General features: G+C 42.4%; 3 protein-coding genes across 8 annotated transcripts; 1 reads left to right on the forward strand and 2 right to left on the reverse strand.

Annotated features, from left to right (window-relative positions):
- Window positions 1-76: 76 nt before the first annotated feature.
- Window positions 77-3,380, reverse strand: txn (thioredoxin). The gene is made up of 5 exons (XM_054601881.1): window positions 3,258-3,380; window positions 2,400-2,504; window positions 1,742-1,807; window positions 915-980; window positions 77-483 (listed from the first exon to the last, which is right to left on the reverse strand). The coding sequence occupies exons 1-5, from the start codon at window positions 3,279-3,281 to the stop codon at window positions 418-420; spliced, it is 327 nt and encodes a 108-aa protein (XP_054457856.1). The 5' UTR covers window positions 3,282-3,380; the 3' UTR covers window positions 77-417.
- A 1,472-nt stretch (window positions 3,381-4,852) lies between these two features.
- On the reverse strand, window positions 4,853-9,172 carry LOC129093528 (prostaglandin reductase 1-like). 4 transcript variants are annotated; one of them, XM_054601571.1, is made up of 9 exons: window positions 9,096-9,172; window positions 8,341-8,471; window positions 8,084-8,129; window positions 7,893-7,952; window positions 7,229-7,396; window positions 6,337-6,610; window positions 6,133-6,238; window positions 5,724-5,842; window positions 4,853-5,574 (listed from the first exon to the last, which is right to left on the reverse strand). In XM_054601571.1, the coding sequence occupies exons 2-9, from the start codon at window positions 8,444-8,446 to the stop codon at window positions 5,464-5,466; spliced, it is 990 nt and encodes a 329-aa protein (XP_054457546.1). In that variant the 5' UTR covers window positions 8,447-8,471; window positions 9,096-9,172; the 3' UTR covers window positions 4,853-5,463. The 4 variants fall into 4 exon arrangements, with proteins under 4 accessions (XP_054457546.1, XP_054457547.1, XP_054457548.1 ...); XM_054601572.1 differs by having other exon boundaries at window positions 4,859-5,574; window positions 8,341-8,495; window positions 9,096-9,171; XM_054601573.1 differs by having other exon boundaries at window positions 4,859-5,574; window positions 9,141-9,160.
- A 61-nt stretch (window positions 9,173-9,233) lies between these two features.
- haus3 (HAUS augmin-like complex, subunit 3) lies at window positions 9,234-14,084 on the forward strand. 3 transcript variants are annotated; one of them, XM_054601396.1, is made up of 6 exons: window positions 9,234-9,367; window positions 10,101-11,155; window positions 11,283-11,492; window positions 11,711-11,943; window positions 12,709-13,072; window positions 13,443-14,084. In XM_054601396.1, the coding sequence occupies exons 2-6, from the start codon at window positions 10,136-10,138 to the stop codon at window positions 13,668-13,670; spliced, it is 2,055 nt and encodes a 684-aa protein (XP_054457371.1). In that variant the 5' UTR covers window positions 9,234-9,367; window positions 10,101-10,135; the 3' UTR covers window positions 13,671-14,084. The 3 variants fall into 3 exon arrangements, with proteins under 3 accessions (XP_054457371.1, XP_054457372.1, XP_054457373.1); XM_054601397.1 differs by having other exon boundaries at window positions 9,236-9,367; window positions 12,709-12,994; XM_054601398.1 differs by having other exon boundaries at window positions 9,236-9,367; window positions 12,709-12,943.
- The last annotated feature ends 13,493 nt before the right edge of the window (window positions 14,085-27,577 follow it).

The raw sequence follows: 27,577 nt of genomic DNA on the forward strand, positions 1-27,577 counted from the left end.
GCTCTTTTTTTGTTTTTAAGATCAGATTCTTTGCCCTTACAGAAAGAGGTTGTGTATTAAAGAGAAGAGAACAAAGTTCCTGTAACCAATCTTCATTTATTAAATCCACCTTGTTAAACACAAGGTACAAAAGAAAGTTCAGGAGTGAGTTGGAGCAGAGCCAATGTCTCATATAAAAAAAAACAGAGTTAAAAGTGGTCATCAGGTTTTAATCCAATTTCAGCCAGTCAAGACGTACGCCGACCACGACGAGAGTATGTCACCAATACGAGTGGAATAAATTAGTGTTGCCTGTGTGGAATAGTAGTTACAAGGCGTCATAGTTACACAACTTTTCACGGGAAATTTCTTAGGCATGTACAGACTGCTAGTGTGGTTTTAATACAACGAGGGGGGGCGGATTGGTCGGTGTGGATTTTATGTCCTTAAAGCTACCAGTTTTTCAAGCAGCGTGTCTTTGTTAGCACCAGAGAACTCGTCCACCTGAAAGACAAACGCAGACAGGGAGAGTTAGAGACGGCACATTTAAAAAATAAAAAAAAGTCAGATTTATAAAAATAAAAACCACATTTTGAATAGAATTTTTTTTCTCTTTTTAAAGAAAATTGATGAATGCCACAGTTAGTCCTAAAATTCTCTTGTACGAGCCACTTTGTCTCATTGTTTCCAGAGTCAGGTTTTGCCAGAAAAAGCTGTCAGTCACAGCAGACAGAGGAAGTTAAGTCCTTATCTTATGCAGAGGGTGGAGCATTAACAACTAGAGCCAGATATGTCCTTGAGGGGTTGATGAACACCACTTAAGAAATAGCCTGTTTCCACCAAAGTGGATTTGTTTAGATATATTTTCTTTCTAAACACATACATGTCTAAAGCATACGCCACATGAACTTGATCCTCTGCTATTTATTGCTTACCTTTATTCCATTCTTGTAAAAATGGAACGTGGGCATGCAGCTGATCCCGCAGTCTTTACTGACCTCCTGAAAAGAGCAAAAGGAACAACAGTTAGATGAGGGAGTCAAAAACACTGATACGCCCTGACTGGGAGGAGAACGTAAACGTGTGAACTGGAAAGCAATAAATTAGACTGTCAAAAGTATCTATAACTGAACTAGTTAGAAGATTATGAGCAACTTGGTTATAGTGATTTGGTCACTGTATTACCATTTGGATCCTTCAAATCGTCGCTGACTCGACAGTGGACAGGTGTACGGTATCAAAAAGGTTCATGGTAACAGATTAACAGTTTGGTTAACAGCTGGAACAGCCTACACAGTGAGCACTGCCCTTGTGTCAGTTACTACATGCAGTAACAACGAGCCACCGTGTCAGACAGACATTCTGCCCCCCCCCAAAATAAACTGGACCGACTCGTTAACACTGCTGCTATTGTTTATGGCTCACAGGTTTTTAAATATTCTAACAATTAGCAAAGTTTGTTCTTGGTTCATTATGTTTAGTGCCGACAGAAGAAAAAAAAAAAAAAAAAAAAAAACTTTGCACTTTGGTCACATGAGCCAGCTGGTTGGTTCCACATGGCCTGGTGAGATGGATTTCATGAATAGTCCACATTGCTTTGAGTATTAATGACAAGGCAAACCCCCTTCTAAACCTCCCAAAAGATAGTTTGTGTGTAAAAGTTCCTCTGTTGATGGCCATGTGGAGAAGTCAGAAGTTAACTGGTGCTTCAGACTTAAAAACATGACAAGTGAAATAAAAAAAATAAAATACAAACACTTACATCAGCTTCATCAACGTCCACCTTCACGAAAATCACGTTCTTGTTCTCAGGCTTTCCATCTTCTTGCTGAAATGAGAGTGGATCAATGAGCATTATTAATGACAGAATGAACATGCAAATTTCCCCACTACGGGACTAATAAAGGATTATCTTATCTTAACATGACGCCTTCTGCCAAATGATCCAGAAAGCATGCATTGAGAAATGTGTGCTCCTTTAAATGTTGGTCCTTTTATTCAAATCAAAGTTATGCACAGCCATGGCACTTTCCAGCCAAGTCCTACTTGTGGTTGGAACAGTTTGGCAAACGGTTGCCCGAGCAACAAGAAACACACTGGTGAACCACATGTCGCTCTGTAAAAAGGCTCACAGACTAGCAACATTTGTTTCACAAAGGGTGCAACTACGGTGCGTCTAAAATACCTCATATCCACAGATTTATGGAGGTGACCAACAGTCTCCAAAAACATTGGAGTGGCTTGGAATTATTCCAGATTTAAATGGATTATGGAAAGTCACTATCCTCCCCAAGCAGAAATGTATTAGAGTACAGAAAAGGCAAACATGATCTTTCTAATTCCCCCCCCCCTTTTCCAAGCATTCATAAATCACAAGACTATGGCTTTAATAACACTTAGTGTCAAAATGTTACACTTACCTGAAACACTGGGCTTATCATTTTACAGGGGCCACACCAGGTGGCTGTGAAGTCCACCACGACCAGCTTGTCTCCAGCATCAGCCAGGATTTTCTTGAATTCAGCCTACATAAAAAATAAATTAATAATTAAAGCTGCTTGCATTAATAAACCTGCTCTCAGTTATTGCAGCTTATATTTAAAGAGTATAACGTTGTGACACTTGTTTCATGATCATCCACTGTGGTTATGTATTTGGTCAGTGGTCCATGCTTTCACTTTCTGTAGGTGTAACGTTTCAGCACAGCATGCCAAGTCCACACCACACACACCACACACACACACACACACACACACACACACACACACACACACACACAGACACACCACACACACACACACACACACACACACACCCACCACTGTAATAAACACTCATTGCAACACTGTGCATTATGGATGGCCTTCCTAATCCCATAGCCTTTAAACATCCGAGGCAGTATTGTGTTAATAACAAATAAATGCATTTATAAATAAATGTTATTATAAATAATAAAAATGAGACTTGATTAGGCTGCATTTAAAGTCAATGCAGTAAAAAAATAAAAAAGCCTGAACAGGTGGCAACACACACACACACACGAAATGACCCTTTACGTTCTAAAGCCACAACTGTGCGTAAATGACGTAACACGTGTTCCAGAATGTGTAAGCTACGCAGAGTGACGTATGGGACGTAATGCTGCGTCACGTGGCCAGCCGACGCTTACGTCCACGCCGGTGAGATTCTTAAACGCTGTTTACGTAAATAGGGCCAAAGTCCAACGTAAGACCCGGCGTGGCGGCAGACAAACCCGCTGCAAAACAAACCCAACTCACCAGCGTCTTCACGTCGTCGATCATGGCTGCTGTGGGTCAGAGGGTCGGCGTGGATAACTCCTGTGTGCGTGACTGAGAGAGAGCAGGAGACACGCTGCGCTTTATATGGCGGCTGCGTCAAGCTGGCCAATCACAGCCCGGACCAGACCGGAAGTCCGTGTACTTTACAAAATAAAAGCTTCTGTTATTGTGAAGCAGCGTTGAAGCAGTGGGTGTACGCTGCGGTTGTGCAATGCACTTTAATAGCATTTATGTTTCGTACATATTTCACTATTAATACACTATTTGTTTTGTTTCTGTGTTATGCATTGCAGGGCGTTTTCTGTTAAGATGTTTTATTTTGAAGGATGTCAGTAACTTTCTTTTTTGGTTGTTTTTTTTCTGTGTTGGGTTTTTTCCATCCTAGATAGTGAGTGAAATACTCATGTGAAATGTTGTCTGTTCAATAAATACTTCCACGTGTTTTGTAATAGTTTGCATGAACAGCCGATGGAGAAAATACTGATTTTACACTTTAACCTTTCAGTGATGATTACTATTGTTTTAATAACCAACATTACCTTGTGTGGCAATTTGTTGTGGGTATAAATATAAACATCCCCTAAGGGTAATTATTATTTCAGTACTTGGACTTTAAAAGTTCAGTCAAATTCAAGTCACAATGACTTGACAAATTCTTGGCTTACCGTAAACGACTGAGTCTGCGCAGTGTAGTATTACACCAGTGGTAAGTCCCGTACGTGACGTCATCACTACGTCATCACTATCGGTTTGTATCTCTGCCTTCTAACCTTCCCACTTAGGTTCCCTAACTATTTCCAGACGTAATGTACTCCACCCCATACCCCACTCATAGCTTTCAATGTGCTCAAAAAGCATTGCTTGGATATTAGACCATAGAAGAGTTATCATTTTATTTCCAAATCCTAGATAAGATAAGATAAGATAATCCTTTATTAGTCTTATCTTATGTCCCCCTGAGACAGAGATACACAGATTTAGTGCTTTTTTTTACTTTCCATCAAATTTGTTTTGATCCCCAAAAACGAGGTGATATTGAAAAGGTCTTTATTTATTTTTTTCCTAATTTGGTGGAAACTAAACCATTCCATTATCACGATAACATCATTTTGGTCAGTGGGGCATTTAGCTGTGCCCCAGAGCATCATTACTGGTAAGTGTATCATTACTGGTAAGTGTGATTTTGGGATTGGTCCAATGGACCAATTACTTTTTATTACTGGGTCAGTATACAATACTCACACCCTTGTAGGTATGCAAACTTCACACTTCTACACCAAAGTGGGTAAACCTTGTGTTATTTTACAGGACAAACAGCTTCCTATGTTACCATGGAGATGAGGCACTCATCACAACCCAATGAAATTCTAATTAATGTCTAAAAATAGTCTATTTTCGGATCAAACAAAAAGCCGCACCCTGCAGCACGAGGCTAACAGTGCCTGCTTTATTATCTAGACTCTGCTCCTTTTAGGATTGAAAGGAACGCATTTTTCCCTTTTCTCCTCAGTTTGTAGATGCAGGACTTGCATGAATTAATACAAGATAATATCAACAGAAAATTAGAGAGAAAGCCCCAAACTTTATTACCTATACAAAAGTTGTCACTTCATTCAAAGCACTTGGTTTGTTTTGTTACAGTGAATAATGTTCAAATGTATCAGCAGCAGATTCACACATCACATCCAAGTACCGACAATCTTGTGTCGTCTTCGTAGAGCAACCCGACCTCCTTGTGCCTCGCGGATTCCCCACAGCGCTCTGATCTCTACCAGACGATGCTGTGTACACTCAAATATGGAGACAGTCATTTGGATGATGGTCAAAACTTTAAAGAATTGGTTAAACAATTGTCAGTAAGGTTTCTGGTTTATAACTCTAAAATCCTGATTCTTTAAAAGTGACATGTACATTTGTTTAATTTTGTATTTATTCTTTAAATGCATTATATCAAAATGTTCATTACCATGAATAGAAATCCAAACCTAGCATCTGAATTTTAAAGAATGAAAAGGACCGTCTAACTATAACTCCTAAACTAATGCTAAACATTATAAATCACATTTTTTTCATTGACATGTTAATTTGAAAACAACTGGTTATTAGTGTATATAGTCCTTCACGTATGAACTCTGTAACTATGTGTCGGTTATGAATAATACTGATTCTTCTCCATTGATCCACATCAGACCGCGACAACAGCCTTGCCGACGTTTTCTCCCTGCAGCATCCCCATGAAAGCAGCTGGCATCTTTTCAAAGCCTTTTGTGATGTGCTCCCGACACACCAGTTTGCCCTGCAGATGCAGAATAAATAAATCAAAGAAATTAAGATGAAGCAGGAACGTAGGCAACCCCATTAATTGAGATCGGATCTTTCTCGAAGAAACACACCAAAATTCTGAATTCGCTCCAACATCATAATAAATTGTTTTCAGTCCCTCACCTCTTTCAACCATCCCAGCAGCCTCTTGGAGGACTCGGGGTGCTTGTGCTCCCACCTGGACTGCATGAAGCCCTCCATCTTCAGCTGCTTGAAGATCATGGTGAGGTGGGGGTACGGGCCTAAAAGAGAGACAGAGATGGTTGAAGAAGAAAAAAATGTCAATGGTAGTCTAAGAAAACAATTCTGTCAAGACAAAGGTCTGATTATACATCTACTCCAACATGTCAGTAACACAATGTCGCCCTCTAGTGGACAAATAAATGAAAAGATCTGCATATGTGAAGGTGTAAAAGGGTGAATAACTTGTTTACACACAGTTTTAACTGCATTTCAATACGAACACAATTCCACAAGCAAAAACAAAAAGCAGTATTATTGACAGAGAAAGTAAAAGAGGGGATCTACACACCTGTTTGGGGCATCGTGTCGTTGTATGTGGAAATAGCTCCACACACGGCTATTCTTCCAAAGTTCTTCATCTGCTGTATGGCAACACTTGAAAAAGGGCCTCCCACCTAAAATGAAAAAGAATGTGTCAGTTAAATAACTTAAGCTAATAGCAATAATGAAGTTCAAACACATCTGCGAAACAGAGACAGGAGCATTTGCTCACGTTTTCAAAGAAGCAGTCGTATCCGTCCGGAGAAGCCTTCTTCAGGGCCTCCTCCAGGGAACCAACGGTCTTGTAGTTGAAGGCTACGTCGAAGCCCAGCTCTTTGAGGAAAGCAACTTTGGCGTCAGATCCCGCTGAACCCACCACCTTACAGCCCTTGATCTTGGCAATCTGGCCCACCACGGAGCCCACCGCCCCCGCTGCAGCATTCACCAGCAGGGTCTCACCCTCCTGGAGTCCCAAGACCTCTTCTATCCCGTACAGTGCCGTCAGTCTGGAGAGGAAAATCCAACAACCCAAAATCTGTAAAAGCACGACTGCATGTTCTCCCGCCAGTCTCGCAGAGGAGCCTCTTTTGTCCTTCGTAATGTAAACTCTTTATAGCTGCTTCCTAACCAAGGTTACCGGTGTTTATACAGTGACTTCAACTCACCAGCAGGACAAAACATCTGGAGCCTCACTTGTTTATTTGCTCAAAGAACGACAGAACTCGGCTGTTCTGCGATGCTGAGAGATAAACTCTACCACTTTAACATAAGCATGGAAATGGAAAAACTTTTTTACAGATTAGCAGGCGTATCTTACATTTACTCAGGAAGGGTTAGGTATTCCCTTTATGCATATTAGTCAAGCCAACCTTTTACTTTTTGTTATCAACCAGCGTTTCCTACCTTACTTTCTTTTTCCACTAAAAAATGACTTCCTGCATCTCTTAAAGCTGTTATGTCTTGTATTTTTATTTTATTTCTTATTCCACTTAGACAACTTCCTCTTAATCATTGTTGTTAAGATGGAAAAACAAGTCACAGTAAATAGTCTTTGAGGAAATGAATTGATATAACTCCTCTGCATTCAATTTCTACCCGTGGAGGCCACCCAACATCTGTCTTACCCAGGCATGCCGATGCCACCCAGAGCCAGGGACAACGACACGTCTTGCGGCCAGTTAGGCATGATGGGAATGAGGTCCTTCCCATCACAGACCGTGTGGCTTCTCCAGCCGCAACGACCAACAACATGGCTTCCCACAGGAAATGCTGGATTGTTACTTTGAATCACTCTACAGAAAAAAAAGAACGCAAAAACAGAAGATGAAACGTAATCTTTCAACCTTTCGCCATATCACTTCATGTCACTGAGCTCATTTAATGTTGCTACTAATGCTGGTTAAAGCCAAACAGATGGCAGACACAGACGATTAAAAGACAACAGTATGATATCAAACCATGCGGCAGATGTGTTTTGTTCACTTTGGCTCGCAACAAAAGTGAAGAAAATACATAACATGTGCCTTTCAAACAGATTACTTTGAGGTTGTTTGTAAAGTTCGGTCACAAAGTAATTTATTCTGCATGTTTATCTTCAGAGAACTTTCCCACTGAAACCGATTGAGCGTCTGAACACTCGGCCAAGGACATTTAAATTGTCTGCTGTTGTGAATCAAAGGCTTCAGTAATTATTAGCAGGTGCAGGACGGTTTCTGTTCAAGTAAACATCAGTGCAATCACAGTAAAGACATTCCTCTGTGTGTGGGTGTGTGTGTTTGTGTTCTTTACTTGGCCACTTGAGATCCAATCATCACATCGCCTTCATTCATGCGAACCCTACTAAATGGTCTGTAAAGACAAACAGTACATTACATTTATTATGTATGCATTTTTTTGATGAATGAATCATTTGTTAAAGAGGGCTTCACAATAATAATTCTGAATATTCTTTAAGATGCACAACCCTGCTCTTCTCTCACCTCATGTATGGGTCCACGCTGAGAAACACTGCTTCCAGAAGCACCTCTGAAACAAAAAGAGACCTCAGGGCAAAAACAAGTTTACTGTACACCTAAACACACTTTTTTTCTCTTCTGTCTCTGACTCAGTGACATCAATACTGACTCATTTAAAGTGGTTGATGTTTAGTGTTTAAGACAAGATGAAGACACGTAGTGTAAACTCCTCTTCAAGCTTAAGTACAGAGAATAGAGAGAACCAAAAAAAATGGTCTTACCTCCATCTCTGGGCGCAGGGAGCTCCTCCACCTTGAGAGCAAAGTTGCTGTCATTCGGGAAGCCGTCAAAGTGCTTGGTCAGGATCCACGTCTTGGCTTGGACCATGATTCCTTGTGTGTGGCAGCTGTTACTAACAAGTGAATGATGGTGAAAGCTATAGTCACACATTATTTAAAGAGGTGAGAAAAATTGAGGAAACAAGACTTAATAGAAGTTATTATCAAAGCAGCACAGAGTGAAGTTGGCTCTACATTATATTGTGAATACATAAATGAAAAGCTTCTCCATACATTGCATTATCTTGGCTGTGTACTTGTTATAACAATGGTATGTGCATTGTTAAGGCACATCCAAGATATGAAATGTGAAACTGTAATTAAAGAGGTATGTAGATAATCAGCACACACACACACACACACACACACACACACACACACACACACACACACACACATTTCAAAGACAGGAATAAGCAAGTCCATTCATTTTCTTATTAAACAACTCCACCACATCAATGGTTCAACATAGTTTTCTACTATGTGATGATGTAAATACAACTAATAAGTAAGATAACACTAGTTATTAGTTCAAAAGAGCAAATAGTATACAATCACAAAGTCATAAGTGAGACATGAACTCCCTGCTGTGGGTCTGTCTCCCTTATGTTAACTGATGCTACCTCTAATACATATTAGCCGGTAATCTAGTAAATGTGAGCATGTTATTTAACATGCATATGAACGAGAGGACTCACCAGAGTTCGTTCTCAACAGAAGTAAAGGCAGAAATGGAAACTCACTGAGCACAGGGCAGCAGGGAGCAGGTCTGTTATACCCACAGCGTGGAGACAAAGGAGGCGGGACCTATGCTTCAACCCTTCAACCTGATTGGTTGGAAGGTTGACGTAGCGTTCTGACGTATGACGCAGGACGTTACGTCGTCACTGCGTGTCTACGTTCGGATGTTTGGCGCGGAAAGGAAACTGGCTAGGACAAGGTGCTAACAACACCGGGGCTTCTGGGACTTGTAAGTAAATGAGGGATGGTTGTTTCACGAATTTGGCTTTTGTGGCTAAAGAAACATTGCATTTGGACACGAGCCATGATAGTTAGCAGGCTAATTATATCTACTGTTAAGCGTTTAACGACCCTGCAGCTGTTTAGCTAGCTAGCTTAAGCTAAGCTAAGCTAGCTAAGCTAGCTGTTGCAGCAGGTCTGTTTGCAGGAGACGTCCCTCTGTCAGCTCAGTCTAATTCAATAACCCTGCAATAAATCTCACATTTATGAATTGTTATAATATTCAGATTTTGCATAAGTGTTTTTTTATTTAGAGAGGTTGTTATTGTGGTGCTGTTGAATTATGTTAAGTTACCTGACAGTGACTACAAATATGAAACATTATAACCTTTTATAGAAGTCATTCATTTAACTGCTACTGTTCATTCTGTGTGGTTTGTGTGTCTCTCACAATTTTGCATGTTATACTATATATATAATTATTCCTGTGTCTTTTTAATAGAGTGCAGTGGGGATGTTTATAACAACTGTATTACCTGAAACCTACAAAAAGAGCAGATGCGGATGGGGCTCTATATTACAGATGTTTGAGTGTCTTGATTCACCCTGCTCCAAATCTATTCATGAAATCCTTAGTCTTAAGAGATCACGAATATGCGTTTCTATATACGTACTCTCACTCTTTGTATTGGTCTCCACCTAATCCTCCACAATCCACATGCTGCTGCATTGTGACTGAATAGCACAACAGCAAGGGGGCACAGAGTGCTGAACCAACATGTTAAACGGTGGCCAGTTTGTGGAGGCCTTGGGCCGTCTAGGTTATCCTGGTGCATCGTCGTTGAAGGCCTCCGACTTCGACTGGCTTTTTGACTGTGCCCCGGAGAACCTTCACTTCTTGCGCTTTGTCTGTCGGACCCTCAACCAGAGCAACGTTCTCACCGCGGAGGAGGCACATGCTTTTCAGGAGCTACGAAAGTCTGGCAAGCCATGTCTGGATGAAGCAGCCTTGGGAGAGGTCCTTAAAACCATCGGACCTTCGGATGGGAGCAGTGCCAACATCTTGGGGCCCTCTTCTTCATCTTCATCCTCCGTGTTTGCAGCCGAGGGGGATGTGGCCATAGAGGACTTGGAGGCAGAGCTCCAGGCGCTGCGTAAAGAAAAAGACCTGAAGCAGCGGCGGTTTAACAGGTTGCAGGTTGTGGCCACCACCCGTGCAGATGTTGACCTACGACTCACTGCAGAGCTGGAGAGTGATGCATGTAAGCTGAAGGATGCCAGTGCTTCCATTGGAGCTGAGAATGCTGACACCAACACTCTATTACAGAACCTAACAGGTGAGGTGAGGAAGCTTGCTTCACATCTCCCAGAGGCTACGCAAAAAGGGAAAGGAGACCCTGTGACCTCGTTAAACCCTTCTATCTCCAAAAGCCCAGCTGTCCTCTTCTCTCAGCTGCCCCTGGATCCTTACCTGCATCAGGAGGAGCTCAACACTAAAACACTAGCTGTCTTCACTAAGAAGCATTTCTTCCAGGGCATCGCTGACATTGTTGAGACTTCTTGCTCTGAGCGCTTCCAGGTCCTTGACCTCAGTTCTTGCGAAGATGGAGAGGATGAAGAGAATCAGCACGAGGGGAGAGGGAGGGAGGAGCAAATGGTGGATGGCAGGAGGACGGAGATGGCCAGACTTCAGTGGTCACATATTGTGGCCCAGCACCAACTGATGCAGGCCAGTGCAGAGGAGAAGAGTGTCAAGGCTGGACTGGAATGGCTCTCTGAGAAGTCCTCTCATACCAAGGTACCGCAAACAGACATACATTGTGATTTTTACTATCTCTTGAAAATAGTATGACAGCTCTCATAGTTTGTTCAGTTATTACTATTCAGTTCCTGTCCCAAGCTCTCCTATCTCGTCTCTCTACCAGAGCATCTCCATGTCCTCCTCACTGCATGTCCGTGAGGTGGTGTCCAGGAAGGAGCTGCAGGCGGTGGAGGCTGAGCTGGAGGCCCTGCTCCATGGACCAGTACCCGCTGCCCTTAGAGAGTCAGCCAAGTTGCTTAATGTGCCGGTAGTGAGGGGAGACCTGGATCTGCAACTAGCCAGGCAGGACTACTACACCTCCAGACAGGATCAGGTTAGTTGGTGATATCCCCCATTTCACCCTCAGTTTCTGTATTAACATGTATTTCGAAAGTGCAGGGTACCTGTGTACCCGTGTCCTCTTGTTTAAGAGTGACTTAATTACTGAATAGATCTAACAAATTTAGAATTAATAACAAATACAACTCTGGGTATGATGTGGAAATATTAATCAACAGCCATAGTAAGACAAAAGCACTTTTATCCTCTTAGGTTCGAGACTGCCTACTCCGCCAAAAGGCGTCCTTTGAGATGGTGCTCCTGGGTCAGGAGATGGAGTTAAGGAGGTGGAGGATGTGTCTTAAGCAGTTGGGGGAAGTAAATAGCAGACTGGTAAAGGAAGGTGACGCGGCAACCCTCAGAATTGAGTCCCTGGCACACCCTGACCTGGCTATCAACCCCAGGCCTAACCCGATCATCAGCTGCAAGGATGCAGCCTTCAGCAGGTGAGAAGACTCGAGCTCTGTGTTCTGGAGACAAAGGCTTCCTAAATACCATTTTCTGGGCTCTGGAGCTTCGGTAGTTATCGGCAGCAAATATTCAGAGCTTTGGCAGTGCCCAACTGCAAACCTGCAGGCTTCTGCTCAGCCTTTTTGGCATTAGTCCAACATGGATTATGCACAGACACAAACTACAGTGGGGAGGGCTCTGACTTGGCTCGTCTCCATGACATTACCTGGAAACGACTCGCCCAAACATTTCTCTGCTCTCGGCGGAAACAAACGGTATAGCACCGCCACACACGTGTTTCTGTTTAATTATAGTCATTCATTATTAAGAATTCCTTTATTCTACAGTATTGTTGTTTTTATATATTTATTTGTTATAAAATAAGAGACATTTCTCAAAAGGTTTGGTGTGTTTTATGCATGTTTATAATCCCCAAGGGTTAAAAAGAAATAAAATCATATATAGAAATTTTAAAATCGAAGCAGCCTTTGAGAAGCATTCGTGTTTGAAATTTCAAACTTTTTTTTACTTTAGTATGCCTGACTGTATTATAATATTATCCTTCTCATCTTTATGGATGAGGCATTATTCATTCACTCTGGTGGCTGTTCTAGTTGGCATGAGAATATTTGCAGACCTAAAAAGGATTATTCACTCAACTCCTCTGCAATACTGTGGTGCTATGTTGGTTGCTTTGTGCTCATGACACTCTGTCCTTATCTCCCTTTGGAATGTAATTCAGTATGTAACTCTTTGCTCAGGCTGCTCCAGATCCTGGACCATGATCCAGACCATGGTCGCTCAGAGCCTTTTCGGACGTATGAAGCATTGGACCAAGCAGCTCGTGACCTCGCAGGCAACCTCCAGGTGACCCGAGATGCTCTAGCTGGTGCCGGCCGTACGCAGGACTACACAGCTGCTCGTCTCTATGGCGACTGTGAGGCGCTCCACAGGGCAATGTACACAGAGCTCCAGCAGCTGATCTTAGGGCCGCAGGTACGTCCAACGGCCATCACTGACCAGGAGCTCCTTTGCCCCAATGCACAGGTGGGTTTGTTTCCTTTCATTTTATGCACAGTCATCTTGGTCAACCACACAGAGTGCCTTTCAGAAGCAATCCTTAATGTGAGTCAGTTGAATTTTAAATTACTTATCACTTTTGGTGAGGGAAGCTGGTAGCACAATATGTTCTTTCTTTTGGACATTTTTCTAAAATATCACAATTTCAAGCACTGATTAATGGCTCTCAGGAAAAACTGCTTTAATGCACGAAACAAGCTTAAATAGCAGGAAAAGTCCTCTGTTGTACTTTGTATTGACACATTATGTTTTTGTGAGATATTAACAGAAAAACTTGCAAATAACTTCAATAATTGTCTTTATAAATTGCCTTATTTGTACAACTAGTTATGTTTGATTCATACATGTGCTCACTTAGCCCATAGGTTTTTATTTCTGTGTTCATTTCCCGACCCCTTTCCCTGTGTCTCTACAGGAGCTGACGGTGAAGCTTGTGGAAACAGAGTCTCAGCTGCAGAGTTTGCAGCATGTAATGCAAGAAATCATGGGGGAGGTTAAAGCCAAGCGTTCTCAGCTGGAGCGCAATGCCCTCCTCAGGCGGGAGAGGGAATTGTACATCTACTTCCACTTGGATGCCCGGCTGCTGAAGAAAGTAGTGGAAGATCTGGAGGGCAAAATGAGTGCGAAGAGAGGCCAACAGTAAAGCCTGCCAGAAGGAAGGAGGAGCACTCTACATTAACGTACAGTTTCTCTGCTAAGGGAGTCGATCTGTGCTATAAAGCTTAACGATGTCTGATAAGTACACTGTGCTTTCAGTGGAGGAGGTTAACTAAGGAAGCCTCTCCCTGGTACAGTTTGTACAAGTGTGAACTTCCTCAAAATCTGCACCTTCACTTGTTTTGTGCAAGAGACGGAGATCAATCCCTTTCCCCAGTCTTCATTTTTGGGACAGATCACAACTTGGGAAAATGTTTGGTTCTTTATGAGAAATGCTGCATATAATTATTGGGATTCATTTAAAATGTGTTCATTTCAAACAGTTCTTACATAAACTAACCAGATAATTTAATGTGTCTTGTTTTGTCCTGTGATGTTCTAAAATACATGTTTTCTTTTTGTCTTCAGATAAATAAATTAAAATGTTATCTTTATGGAGCTTTAATTGTGAACGTCTATTTCTGGAGGGTTATATGTGTTTTTGAGATGCCAGTTCAAACCAGATCTGCGTTTAACTGACATAAATCTCCTCTTCGTCCTGTTTAGGCCAATGACAGTTGAAGAGTCAGATATCCTCAGGTAGAGAGAGAGCAGCAGGCATTCAGACAGGGAAGAGATGGAGCAGTCTAGCAGCAGGTTGTACTCAGGACCTCTGTCCCAGGCCGCCCAGAAGATCCTGGCTGTTCTGCGGGCCCAGAGTCTTCATGCAGCCAGACGCAACCACAACTTCTCCTACGATCACAGGCAAAGTCAGTCAGGGTGCAGTCATAGAGTATCTTACTTAATCTTGTTGCAGGATATTGTGACAAAGATATAAATAGTTTTGATGCAAAATAGGGCATTATATAAAGGTAATTTAATACTTAATATATAGAGTGTATTGCTGTCTTGTTTGTTTCCTATGTAGTAGTGGAGGGGTTTAATGGCAGCCAGAGGGAGCCCTGGGCTCAGAGCAGCTGGAGCATGAGTCAGGAGGAGAGCAAAGAGAGAGACACAGACCGGTACGTCGGCTTAAGTAGCAGCTACACACCAGTATAAAAACAATCCACTTCTAAGTCAAGTTAGAGTATCCATTTTATTAACATGATATTTTTACAGTAGTCATTAACGTGAGCCGATTAGCGCAGTAGCATCTTGGCCTGGGGTGTAATCTGCAGCAGTTTAATAAAGTATATTAGTACAAACGGCAGAAGGACCTCACACTGGATTTTGGATGTTGAAAGATGTAATTGTATGGTTGGACTGTTCTGTAATAGGCGGTATTTAATGTAAATGAGACATGATTTTAATATACTGATAGCTTAATATAATCCCTAATGTGCTTAATGGAAGTGTAAAACAGAAGAAGTAAAATAAATCCCTTTTATGGCTCAGACCAGGGTCCGGTCTCCAGGTGTCCTCCTTTGCCACTTCTTACCATGACGCCTCCAACCAGCGGCAGAGTTCTCAGACCTCGGCCTGCTATGAGTACTCGCAGACACCCGACTGCTCCCTGTCATCCCAGCCCGCCTCCCGTTCCTCCGTCCGCTGGGATTCCTCACTCCAAAGGCAGACGTCTCATTATCGGGGCTCACAGATTCATTCCCACAGAAGGTACTCCGAACCCCCTGCTTGCCAGTCTAGTCAGCCTCTGCCATTCACTCAGCATGAGGAGATGGCAGCGTCTCTCTCCCACAGAGACAGATGCAGCTCCCCGCCCCCCCAAATACCAGAGAGAATTCATGAACATCAAGCTACACCATGGAGAAAGTAAGAAGCAGAGAAAATGAAGCTAATATTTTAGGGTTGTTCTCAAGTGTGTTAATTTATGTATGCATATGACATGCTTGAGAGTGAGAGTATTTCAAGTATTTAATAATGTCTAAGGGTTTAGAGAACATTCTGTCACAACTTCCCTTTAAGGTACTTCTCTAACTTTGGGGTAGCTAAAAGGAAAGCAGTCTGAAGTTTAGCATGCATTAATGATCTTCTGTTGCTGGTTTTGGGAGTGAAAAGCATGCATTATAAATTTGGCACACTCTGTCTTCTACTTTCATAGCTCAACTGAAGAAATCAGGCCGCCTTTCATCCACAATCTTTCTCCAGACGAGGAGGATCCGGATGAGGTTTTGTTCCCCACAACCGTGCTCCGTAATGCCAATAAAGAGGGGCATGCATTGGCTTGTTACCGACTTTCTTCTTGCCTTAAAGCAAGTGAAGAGACAGATAATTACTCCTCAGATGCATGGAAAGAAAACAAAGATGCAGATAGCTGGAGTATCTCCAGAAAGAGGCTAGACAGCCCTGTAGCTTTGGACAGCCAAGCAAAGAGGCAGCTACCTCTATCCGACTCTAATGGAGAGGTTATTAGTGGAGGAGAAGATGGACGCATACTGTATCAACAGTCAGAGGAAGGAGTTCAGCAAATAGTGGATTCAGAAAATATGATGCAGGCAGGTACAGCACAAATGTCAAACAGAAAACAGGAAATGCAAGATGGAGCAACGTGTGAAGAGACAAGATGTCGGGATGCACCCATGCCAAATGAGAAAGGATCAGCGTATGAAACAGAGGGACTTCTACTTTGGGGAACCAATGAGAACACTAGTTTAGAAAGGAGTTCGAACTTTGTATTTACAAATAATACTGACAAAAGTTTCTATTGTTATTCTGAGGTTGCAAAGTCTAGGCAGAAGGAAGATAAAGATGTTGAGTACAGACTTAACACACCTGAACATCCACCTTGCATTGAGGATAAAGACATATCTCATACTAGCAGTCCGAAAAAAATCTCAGTTACTGCAGAAAGGGGACAACACAAGGTGAGCCGAAAAGTTGAAAACCCTCAGGACATGAGTCAGACTGTGACCGGAACATCAGAGGAGCTCCACACGGAAGACTCACTGATGCAGTGTGAGCCCAACAAATTAGTCCTGGATGACACCACTGCTGATAACATGGAGAGAACCACAGAGGAAAGAATAGAAGTGATGGAGGTCGATCTGGAAGTGCAGAGGGAGAGCAGTGCAGGCATTGATACAAGCACTGAAGATAAGATGGAGACAGAGCAGCACCATTGTTCTGATGTCCAAATAAGAGAGAGCCAGTGTAAGACAGATTCTAGAGAGGCCACTGAGTTACCTGGAGGAGACACTGAGCCAGAAGACAGGGGGGCAGACCCAAATGAGTCTGGGATGCCACCTATGGACAGCGGAAATGGGAGTCTAGCTGCAGGTAAGTAAATGATTGTTGATGCTGTTTAACATAATCTTGTTTTCTATATTCTTTTAATTGTATCTGTAGTGTTTATAGTCCATTTGCCTGTATCACCGTATCAACTAGTTTCCCAATTGTTATAATATAATACTACTCTGCAGTAATTAGGTGTCTGAGACAGTAGAAAGTAGTTTGAGCTTTTAGAATATTTCAGAAAATGGTTTTAAAAAAAATCAGTATGGCAAGTTTATAATGAATGTCAGCTTTTAACCACTGTGATGAATGTTAGACTGTGCATAGTTCTATGAACCACCACTAGAGTGTGCTAGAATACTTTTTTATTTGAGAGCTTGACTGTTGGACTCAATGCACTCCAAGACAAACTATTTTAGTTTTTATTTTGTTGTCATCTTGTCGCACTAAGACTTCAATAAGCTGCTTGGTCTCTTTAAACAACTCAAGGACTATTAATGCTACCTATTTAAAGGGGAGAGAGACGCAACAAATGATTAGAATGCTGCTTGTCAGAGTATTGTAGCTGTATTATATTAATCAGGACCAGATTAATAAAGGTTACTAGAAACCGTATTTCTACAGCATAGGAGTCTAAGTAAAATTGTGGAGACTTTTTTGATGCCAGTTGCTAGCTGAGACAAAACAGCACAGGAGGTGCAAAAGCATTTGAAGTTGTGTCAAACAGATGCCGGTGGCTTTCAGCCATCTTTCTTTCATCGGAGTGTCAAAGACAGAGCCTCAGCACTGACGCGGGATGTTGTGTGCTGGCTCACATTACAGCTGCAGGAAGGGAAGTTTGAGTCTCATGCTGAGTCAACTCACACACACACACACACACACACACACACACACACACACACACACACACACACACACACACACACACACACACACACACACATCTACAAACACACACTCAACAACACACACTCAAACAAGTCGCAAGCTGTGTCGTAACAAGATGTCCTTGTCCTGACACACACTGCTGAGGTCTCACTCATGCACTGTGTAAGCGTCCATACATGCTTCGTCAAACACATGCTTACATAAGAGAGCGGGGTCATTGACTGAGGACAGGTCTGAAAAGTGATGATCTGATAGAAACGCTCTTATTTCATCCACCTTAGAGGACTCGGGGAGAGAAAGTTGTTCCACGCCAACGTTGTCCCAGGAGAGCAGGCCAAAAAGGTCAGGGTTCAGAGCTCCCTGTCTCCTTGGGAACAAACAGCACCATGACAACGAACAAGTGAGTCTCTATGGAGTGAGTGTGTATTAAAACCAGTACAGCATCACATGACAGCTATACTTTAAATGTTACATAAAGCAGTGATGACTCAGATACATAAAGGCAGCAAATTAGACACTTTAATTAGCAAAAAGTTTACCTCACCAGCTTATTTTACTTATCTTTAAATTCAGAAATCCTTATTTCTCCCTCTTTTCATCTGTCTCCCACTATAATCCCTGTAAGCAGAGGCAACAGTGTACACAGCAGCAACACACCAAAAAAAGTCCTAAAATTTAAATAACTGCTTTCAAAGGGATTAGGCTTCTATTTCTCCAATGCACATAATAATCAATCTGGCTTGTGTGAGACCGGGGGGGCCGTCGGCAGTATTGCAGCGCGCTGACAGGTGATGGCTCCCCAATGAGTCGTAAAGTAAAAAAAAAAAAAAAGTCCTGACAAAGTAGCCAACGATACATATTGGCAGGAAAGAAGCGAGAGCAGCATAGACAAAGAACTATAAAGGGAGGTGGAGAGAGATGGAGGAAGGATGCAGAGAGAGAACGGACGGGGAGAAAGTGGGAGAGGCTGAAAGATGGAGGAGCAGAGGAGGGATAGAAAGAGGGCTTCACTGTATTGCTACAATCAGCAGCAAACACACCAATCCATTCTCTCTCTCTCTCTCTCTCTCTCTCTCTCTCTCTCTCTCTCCTCATTCACTCTCTCACTCTCTTCTGCACCCAGCACTGGGCTACGGGCCACGGCCGGCCTCCCTTTTCTATCTATATCCTGTAGCACAGCACCCTGGGGGGGGTTCATGACTTTGTCAGCAGGAAAACGGGTTGTGTTTACAGGGAAATGAGGAAGACTCTCCTCAGGGAGCTGAATCACTGGAATTCCTACATACCTAGTCCCACTGCTGACACACAGAAATGTGTGCATCCTTAAACTCACACATAGTCTCAGAAAATCCTCACAATACACAACTTTACAACTCTTAGCTAGATCTTCGACGAACGTAAGTGCATGTGCACACCCTCAGAGCTTTTGCATAAATAGAGACGGGAGTTACAGGTATGAATAATGGAGATGTTTTTAAGATGCTGGGAAGGTTACAAGGAGGTGAGGCTCTACTTTTGGGGGACAGGACTCAAACTTATCCATCTTGTTTCTCATCCTCACACTTCTCCATTGGTCTCTATGGGATTTCTGTTTGGTGTCAGTCTCTTACATCTTGGTAATTAACATGCTTTTAATTCTAATCAAATCTATTCTATTCAAATAAAAAAAAATATCTCCATCACTTGCACCTCTCACAGGGCTCAAACTACAGGACGGTACTCACTGTTGGATTATTTATTACATTACAAAAGTATACACTGAAGAACACATATATACATATATAAATATATATATATACATATATACAGTAGGCTATATGTCCTACACATGTAGTCCGTCAGATTAGTTTGAGCCATTACAAATCCAATTGGATTGTTTGAAATATTCATTGTCATCCAGCCAAAACAAGCTTTTTTTGTCTTCATGAAAAATAAATAACTGTGAATGAGTCTGAGTGTCACACTACTTCAGGCAGACTGTCCGACAAACAATGTCTCGACTGTCTGTGTTTTTGTCTGGGACACAGCGCTGACTGCTGAATGGAAGCAGCAGTACACTCTTCACATTCTCCCCTATTCTTTTCCCTTCTTCCCTTCAGCTTCATTTGTATTGCTCACCTGTTTACTTACTCAACTTTTACTCTGGCATATTGTGTATTATCTAAACATGAATGGGGAAGGATTAGATTTAACTTGCTTCTGCTTTTTCTAAGCTGATTTGCTCTTTTGTATTGATTTTCTAAAAAAACTAACAAAGATTGTGAAACAGAGTGCTTTCTGATGTAGCAGAATAGGTATTTTTTTAAATCTATTCTTGTCTCTCCTGATCCCTCTGTTTCCTTTGTCCCTGTCTGACTGCACACTGTTTTTTGTTTTTCTGGTGTGCAGACAGCTAATGGAAATGTCAGAGGAAGAAGCCTAAGTGTGGTACTGGGCCTAGCAAGCACTTTTGCTGCTGGGCAAAACTCCTCCTCGGTGCAGGACTCGGCCTCAACTGCTACAAAACCAAGCAAAGAAATGGAAAACAGCCAGTTACCTTCCCAAACACACTCACATCATCCTCCCCTGATCCCCTCCTTCCACTTAAAGAGGAAGCATGAAGTACTTCAGCGACAATATGCTGACCCTCCTCCTAAAATCTACCTAACCAGGCGCCCTCCAAAATGGGAACCACCTCATTGTTCTCAAGAAAAAAAAGCAAGGGAAGGAGGAGTCGATGAGCTGAAGAGAGCCAGGTCCAAGATCTATATCCCTGAACTACGAGCTGAACCACCAGAACCACAGAATAAAGTCAGACCTCCACATAAAACAAGAACAGCGTCAGGGATACACGAAGACTCATATGCCCCAAAGCAAACTCCACAAATCTGGCAGAGCAATGTGGAAGAAAGGTGCAGTGAATCATCTAGGAATGCTTCCAAACAGATCCCATCTTCTGTAACAGCCAAACCACTCAAGCACAAGCGGGCCAAATGTGGGCCTGACCAGGAAATAAATGGGCCAAAGATATCTCACGAGGAGGCCGACGGTAAAGAGCCCCAGAACCAATCTAAAGCTGGCTGTCTGACTGCATGCCTGACATCTGACCCCAGAGTAAAGGATTCTGGGAAGATGAACCAAGACGAGAAAATGCAAACGCTTGAGAGGGCAGGGGAGACCAAGGCGCTGGTGCTCACCTTGGTGTACCGAGATGGAACAACTCAGTTAGACCCAGAACAGGTGAGCAGAGCTTTATCGTTTTTCCCCTTCTCTAAATGAAGTATCTGTAAACCGTTTACTCTTGTGGGCTCGCTGCTTCATTAACTGTGTTCTCATGTTAATTTCCCTCTCTGATCCTTGATAAAGAAGCTCACTCCAGCAGTGTGTGGCCTCCTCGTGCTGATGAAGGACAATCTCGACTGCAGCACACCAGAGGACTCGCTCGAGCCAAACGACAGTCTGGTCTACTTAAAACTAGAGCACACACCTGCATGGGCCCAGCAACACACACACCAGAGCCAGGAGCTCTTCACTAGGTCTGTATGTGTGTGTTTGTGTTTGCATGAAAGAGATGTGAGAGTGACCAAGATGATGTATGAATTTGAAGTTCACAGTACATCCATCTGAGCTTTTGCATCTATTAAAAAACAGGCTTGGTGTTTCATACTTATCTTATTTAAAACAGAAGTACATAAGTGTGTGTGTGTGTGTGTGTGTGTGTGTGTGTGTGTGTGTGTGTGTGTGTGTGTGTGTGTGTGTGTGTGTGTGTGTGTGTGTGTGTGTGTGTGTGTGTGTGTGTGTGTGTGTGTGTTCCATAGAGATATGCTGCTACAGGTGCTATTAAGATCTCAACTGGTGGTGTGCTACAAAGCCAAGGATTTGCTTCGTACAGCTCTGCAATTTTACAGATCAGAGCTCAGCTGGAAACAAGGTAGAGCACACACACACAAATGCAAACTTAGAAAAAGAAAAGTTATTTTTTTTTTTTACTCCTACATCAAAACACTGCTTTCATCAGCATTATCATTTTTTTAAGAACTTAAGTCCGGCCCTTTGTATCCTTTGGTGATACTCCACCCTAAATGTATCTTTGAGTATAAAACACTTGAGAGGTGGCTGTTGAAAGTCTTTTTTCATCTAAGTATTTCTTTATTCCAAAATCAGCAAAACACTCCTCAACCAAAGACAATACAGTGGAAAGTTTGTAGTTTACAACAGCAGCGGTAAAACACTGATAACAATGTTTTCAGTGACACGTTTTCACAGAAGAAAGAAGACACCAAACATCTCCTGCATCACGCAGTAGTAATACAAATATGTACACATTTCTACAGATGTGTTTCCTCTCATCAGTACACAGTGGAGCATATTGAATACTGCTCAATGCCATAACTAGCTGTCCTCTCTATCCAGTGGCAGGCTGTCATATCCAGGACCCACAGGTGTCAGGGTGGCTACTGGATCCTGCAAACCCCTCCTCATGCTACCCAGACCTTCTCAACAAACACAGCAAAAGACCACATACAACACCCGCCCTGGGAACCAAGAAAGTTAGTGAAGAGATTTTCTTCCCTGAATTTCAAGGAAGATGTAAATCCGTTGCATCATCCTCTAGAAAGCAAGCTGTCCTATCCTGGTCTTTCTGTGTCTCACTCTCTCAGGTTTCTCAGGTCATCTCAGCTCTCTATTCGCTCTACAGGCTTAACATGGAGCTGTGCTTTAAACTACAGGTTGGCTGATGTGCACACGCACACCTGTACATACAGTTTAGACACGCAACACAATACCTGACCGATTATTTGTGTCCCTAGAGCCGAGGGCTGTGGGAGCTGTACTCAGACATGGAGCTGAACATGATCTCTGTCCTGGCAGGTGTGAAACATTTTTCTTTCACTTCTTTCCAGTAGACACTGAGCACATATTTTGAGAAACTATGAACCTTTTCAGTTTTCAGCCTTTATGCATTGACATTTTTAAACCAAAATATACTTGGATTGTGCTTAGGCTGTGACTAAGAGACACTTTTACATTACTAAAAATATATGTCAATGCCCTTATTCAATCAAAAGAGTTGCCAACATTCACATTTACACGTCCCTGTTCTTTTCACATTACCATTCAAATTAGTTTTCTGAATTCATAAAAACACACTATTAGTAGAATAACTATTTCAGTACCTGTGGAACATTAAATGTATGTTGTGGTGTTTCAGTCATGGAGAGCCATCGCATCCATGTGGACAAAGAAGCTCTTAAGAGAACGTCAGACCTGCTGGGGGTAAGGCCCAACGTCAACAACCTTTGTGCTGCATTAAATGTAATGGCTACCGTATTTGATATTTTATTACTAAATAGAGCAGAACAGTTTGATTAAAAGAGTTTTTCATTTGGCTGACAGCAGACTTGACTTATCTCTCACAGCCAGGAGTTATCAACATTTGCGTCATGGCGAATGTTAATTTCCCACTAGAATATCTGCTCAGTGTGTTTAAAGATAGACAGGCAAATGAAAGGTAATCTCTATTAACAGATTCTGCATTCACATGTAGATTCTGTAGGCAACGGGGGAAAAGCTTCTGGGTTTAAAGTGTTGTGGTTTCCAGTACTGACCAATCACGTTTGAGCAGCCTCGGTTGAATGCAGGTAAACTGTCCGTGTGGAGAGCAAAAGAGGCGAAACGCATCGGATGAAATGTAATCTGTGGACCCACCGGCTATCGTCTGACAAAGGGTTTGTTTTGAATGGTTTAAAAGCAGCTGGTAAACTGGCTACTTGTGAAACAATCTGCACGTCGTCCTCTAAACTCCAACTCCAGTCTCGCTTCTCAAGTTGCTCATCAGATTTTAAATAGTTAGCGGCGCACGGAAAAGGAAGTCATGGCCCGGATATCCGCTGGCTACACCTGAGCCCATGAAACAAAGCCCCTTGCCCCTAAAGGCTTATCCGTCTTCAGACCGATAGCTGATGGGTTCCGAGATTGATTTTTTTTTGGGGTAACTTAATTTACCTCTGTTTCACTGCCTTGTTTTAAGTGAAATATTTCAGCAGCACAGGGCTGAACAAGTCGCAAAGAAAATTGCGTTGTTCCAATTCATGTTAACAGTGACAGCAATGACTGTAATGTAATGTAATGTAATGTAATGTAATGACAGGGATTCATAGATAAAAGTGGGTCAATGCTTGAACTAGGATTCATGACTGTTCAGCAAAGAGTCACAAAGGTGTAAAGCAAACTGAACACTGAATTCTAAAAGGAAGTAACAAAATAAGATTCTTCATGTTGCACAAGATGTGTTGGAGTCTTGTGTAACAGCGTCTAGGTGTTTATATCAAACAAAGGTAATTGAAACTCTCCGATGGAAACTTCGTTTTGGCCAGTCGGTGTGTAGATATGATGTTCACGGTCAGCTCAGATTTGTACTGAATCACTCTTAGCTGATTAGACTGTCTGCTGAAGCACAGTGCAGTAGACAGCTGCTGTATTAATACAAATGGGACCAAAACTGTCGGGAGGAAATGAGAAACAGGAAAGATCTCTGGGAAAAAAACAAGACAAAATAAGCCCCTCAAGAGCCTGAAATGGAAAGTAAAATATAATTTCTCTTTCCCGTCTCGTGGGTAGGATTAGTGATGTGGTGGGTGGACATCCTGCGGGACCTGTCCTGTTTACATACAGATAAAAACAAATCTAAGAGACCACATTTGAGAACGATCATAGACACACAAAGACAGACATACAGATGTTGTGGACATGTGCACCACTTTCTTAATCAGATTTGCAGGCAGTCAAAGACAAACACAAACACACACACACACACACACACACACACACACACACACTCAACCCAATTACAACTTCTTGCAAGCGCCAGCAGGGGTGTTGTTGTGTGGTGAAAGTCTTTTCGTATCTTGCCGTGTAACTATTAATAGGACGGAGAGTCTGTCTCTTTCCTTCAGGAGGCTGTGCTGCAGGAAGGAGGATCACTGTCTGCCTCTGCCAACACACACACACACACACACACACACACACACACACACACACACACACACACACACACACACACACACACACACACACACACACACACACACACACACATACTGAGGCACTGAAGTTTTTGCAGACTGCTGCAGAGTTATATTTCTGTGTGTGTGTGTGTGTGTGTGTGTGCGCGCTTGTGTTTTTGCAATATGTACCTGTGAGTGCACTCACGCATGTCCCCGCTCTGTCGGGTTGTATTCCTTTTTTATCTGAGCTGTCAAGTTCACCTGAACACCAAATAGAGGATCCATGCACTCTGTCAACATGCATGTCACCAACATGCTCACAAGATCTTTTGTCTTGTCAGTCAGCATTATTAAAATTCAGTCGGGCAAACGTCACTTAATAAACCCCTTTCGCATTCTGTCTGTGCTTTTAAGGCACGCCTATTCAGATCAGATCAGAAAACATCCTTCTTTTCACAACTATCACATCAGGATGTTCACACTTTGAAGCAGTGATTAATCCAAAATATTGCCCGACAAGATTAGATTCCTGCCAAACCCGCTGTGTGTGTGTGTGTGTTTATGAGTCAAACACAGTACTAAGGGGCTAGCATCCAATATTGATGAGGCAGTCTGGAACCTGCTCCGGGCTAAGAGCGAGAGAGCGAAAAAGTACACATTTTGGAATTTTGGTACATGTCAGCCAGCTCCTCCACTTTTTCATCTTTCATTTCCTTTTCTCCGTCTCTTTATATCTGTCTCGTCCCTCCATCCTCCTCTCCTTCACTGCTCTTCCTGCCCTTGTCGCCTCTAACGCCTGTGCCCATCGCCCTGTCATGTTCTGTCTGTCTAAAGTCCCTGACACACCAAACCAATGTGCATCTTGGCCAAAAAAGATGCACTCGAACTCACCGCGACGACTACAGCTGACTTCCAGCTAGCACGTACGCCTGCCTGTGAGAGAGGAAATATCAGCCCATGACCAAGCTCTTTATTGGTTGTGAAGATATTTGTGTATTGGAATGATCACATGAGACGAAGATGAAAAATGAGAAGAGACATCTGTGTTTGCCCTCTTGACTTTGGATTTGTTTGCTCTTCTCACTTCTGTTTCTCGTCTCGTGCACTGATTCACTCAAGCTGAACAGTTTCAACATTGTTCCAACATGTGCCACAAAATATAAGGCTCACGATTGTGTGTCGGGGCCTTTACAGTCTCTCTCCTCTGACTGATGTCTGTTTGTTTCAAATGCCATCTTCTATAAGATCCAGCTACAGCACTCCCCTGCTGCTGCCCAGTCCTCATCTATTACTGCCCTCCTTTCATCTCCTTATTTTTCTCCTCCACTTCCCCTCTGAAGTATTTGCATCACTTTCAGCTCTTTGCCCCCTTTCATTTTCTCCGTCCCTCCCACATTTCCAAATCTGTCACTCTTTTTTTTCCCTCTTTCTGTTGCTTTCTGTTTATGGTCTCTCTCTCTCTCTCTCTCTCTCTCTCTCTCTCTCTCTCTCTCTCTCATTTTATCACCCCATGCTCCCCCCCCCCTCCCTTTCGCTTTTCTCTTCTTGCCCCCTGTTCCTCTTCCCTCGTTCTCTTGTTCGCCTGTCAAGTTGTTAAGAAGTGTTTTCTACTTCAGTCAGACTTGTAATGAGCTGCTGGAGTGTGGATGTCACCCCAGTGGTAAAAAAAAAAAAAAAAAAAAAAAAAAAAAGCCAAAATGTTCATGTTTAGCCTGAATATTGTATGAGCATTATTTTAACTGTCTGCCTCCCCCTCTCACCCTTTTCCCTTCATCTTCTCTTACTTTTTTCTCATTTCTTTTTATCTTACACATACCTTTTTGTCCTCAATCGCAGCCTCTCCTGTCTCTCTCTTTGTCTTTTGATCATGCTTTCTCTTTCCCTCTCCCACCGTCTAAACATTCTGTGTCTCATCTCTTCTTCTCCCATGCTGAGTTCATCATGCAACCTGTGTCGACCATCCCGAGAGACAACGTTCATTGCGTATTTGACTGGATTATCACAGCAGTCGTTAAATAAACCCTGTGTCACTCTCTGTGTGTGTTAAGGGCTTAGAATGTGACCGGAAGTGTTTGTTAGTTTGTCTGTGTGTGATCCTAATGCGCTTGCTGTGTGACTGATGTGTGGATCAGACAGATTACAGGATGCATTGCTTTTGGCCATTGAAAGGAAGGACAAACTAATTTTGTCTCACACATATTAACGGTTCTCTCCTTAAATAACCTCCCCTCTTTACAGCAGGGTTCATACCCAGGCCTGCAAAATGTGTTCGACAATTTACTTATCCTAAAAAGTTTTTGGCGAGCTTACAGTCACCAAGCTACAGACATGAGTTATCTCCTCATATTGGCATAAATACACTGCTGTTCCCCAACTTTTTAATTAGCTTTTTTATCCACTGAGTGATAGACTGGCTATCTGAAGAAAGTCTGACAAAGATATGAAATATCTTAATGGAACTAAATGCACCTTACTCTTGATAAAAAGGGCCTGGCATGAAAGTAAATCATTGTGGAATTCTTTTGATGTAAAATGCAAAAAATGTACCCTAACTTTCCAGTTCCGTGCTCAACAACACACAACTACATTTTATTGTTCTGGTGAATTAGTTTGATAATCTTGAAGCGAATCAGCTGCTGACGTTGCATAACAACACAGATCTTTTTGATTTATAGGTTAGTCAGTACTAATTGACTAATAACTACAATTTGCTGTGAACTACTCTGTGTGACACATTGTTTCAGTAGCTAAAGGATGTTTACTGTCTGACCTTTGAATAGTAAGTAAGTGCTGGTACCTTGGCTAAAACAAACCTTTAAAATATGTTGATTTTGAACCTTAATGTTCTCTT

The sequence above is a fragment of the Anoplopoma fimbria genome, chromosome 7 (genome assembly GCF_027596085.1).
Source record: "Anoplopoma fimbria isolate UVic2021 breed Golden Eagle Sablefish chromosome 7, Afim_UVic_2022, whole genome shotgun sequence".
Taxonomy (NCBI): Eukaryota; Metazoa; Chordata; class Actinopteri; order Perciformes; family Anoplopomatidae; genus Anoplopoma; species Anoplopoma fimbria.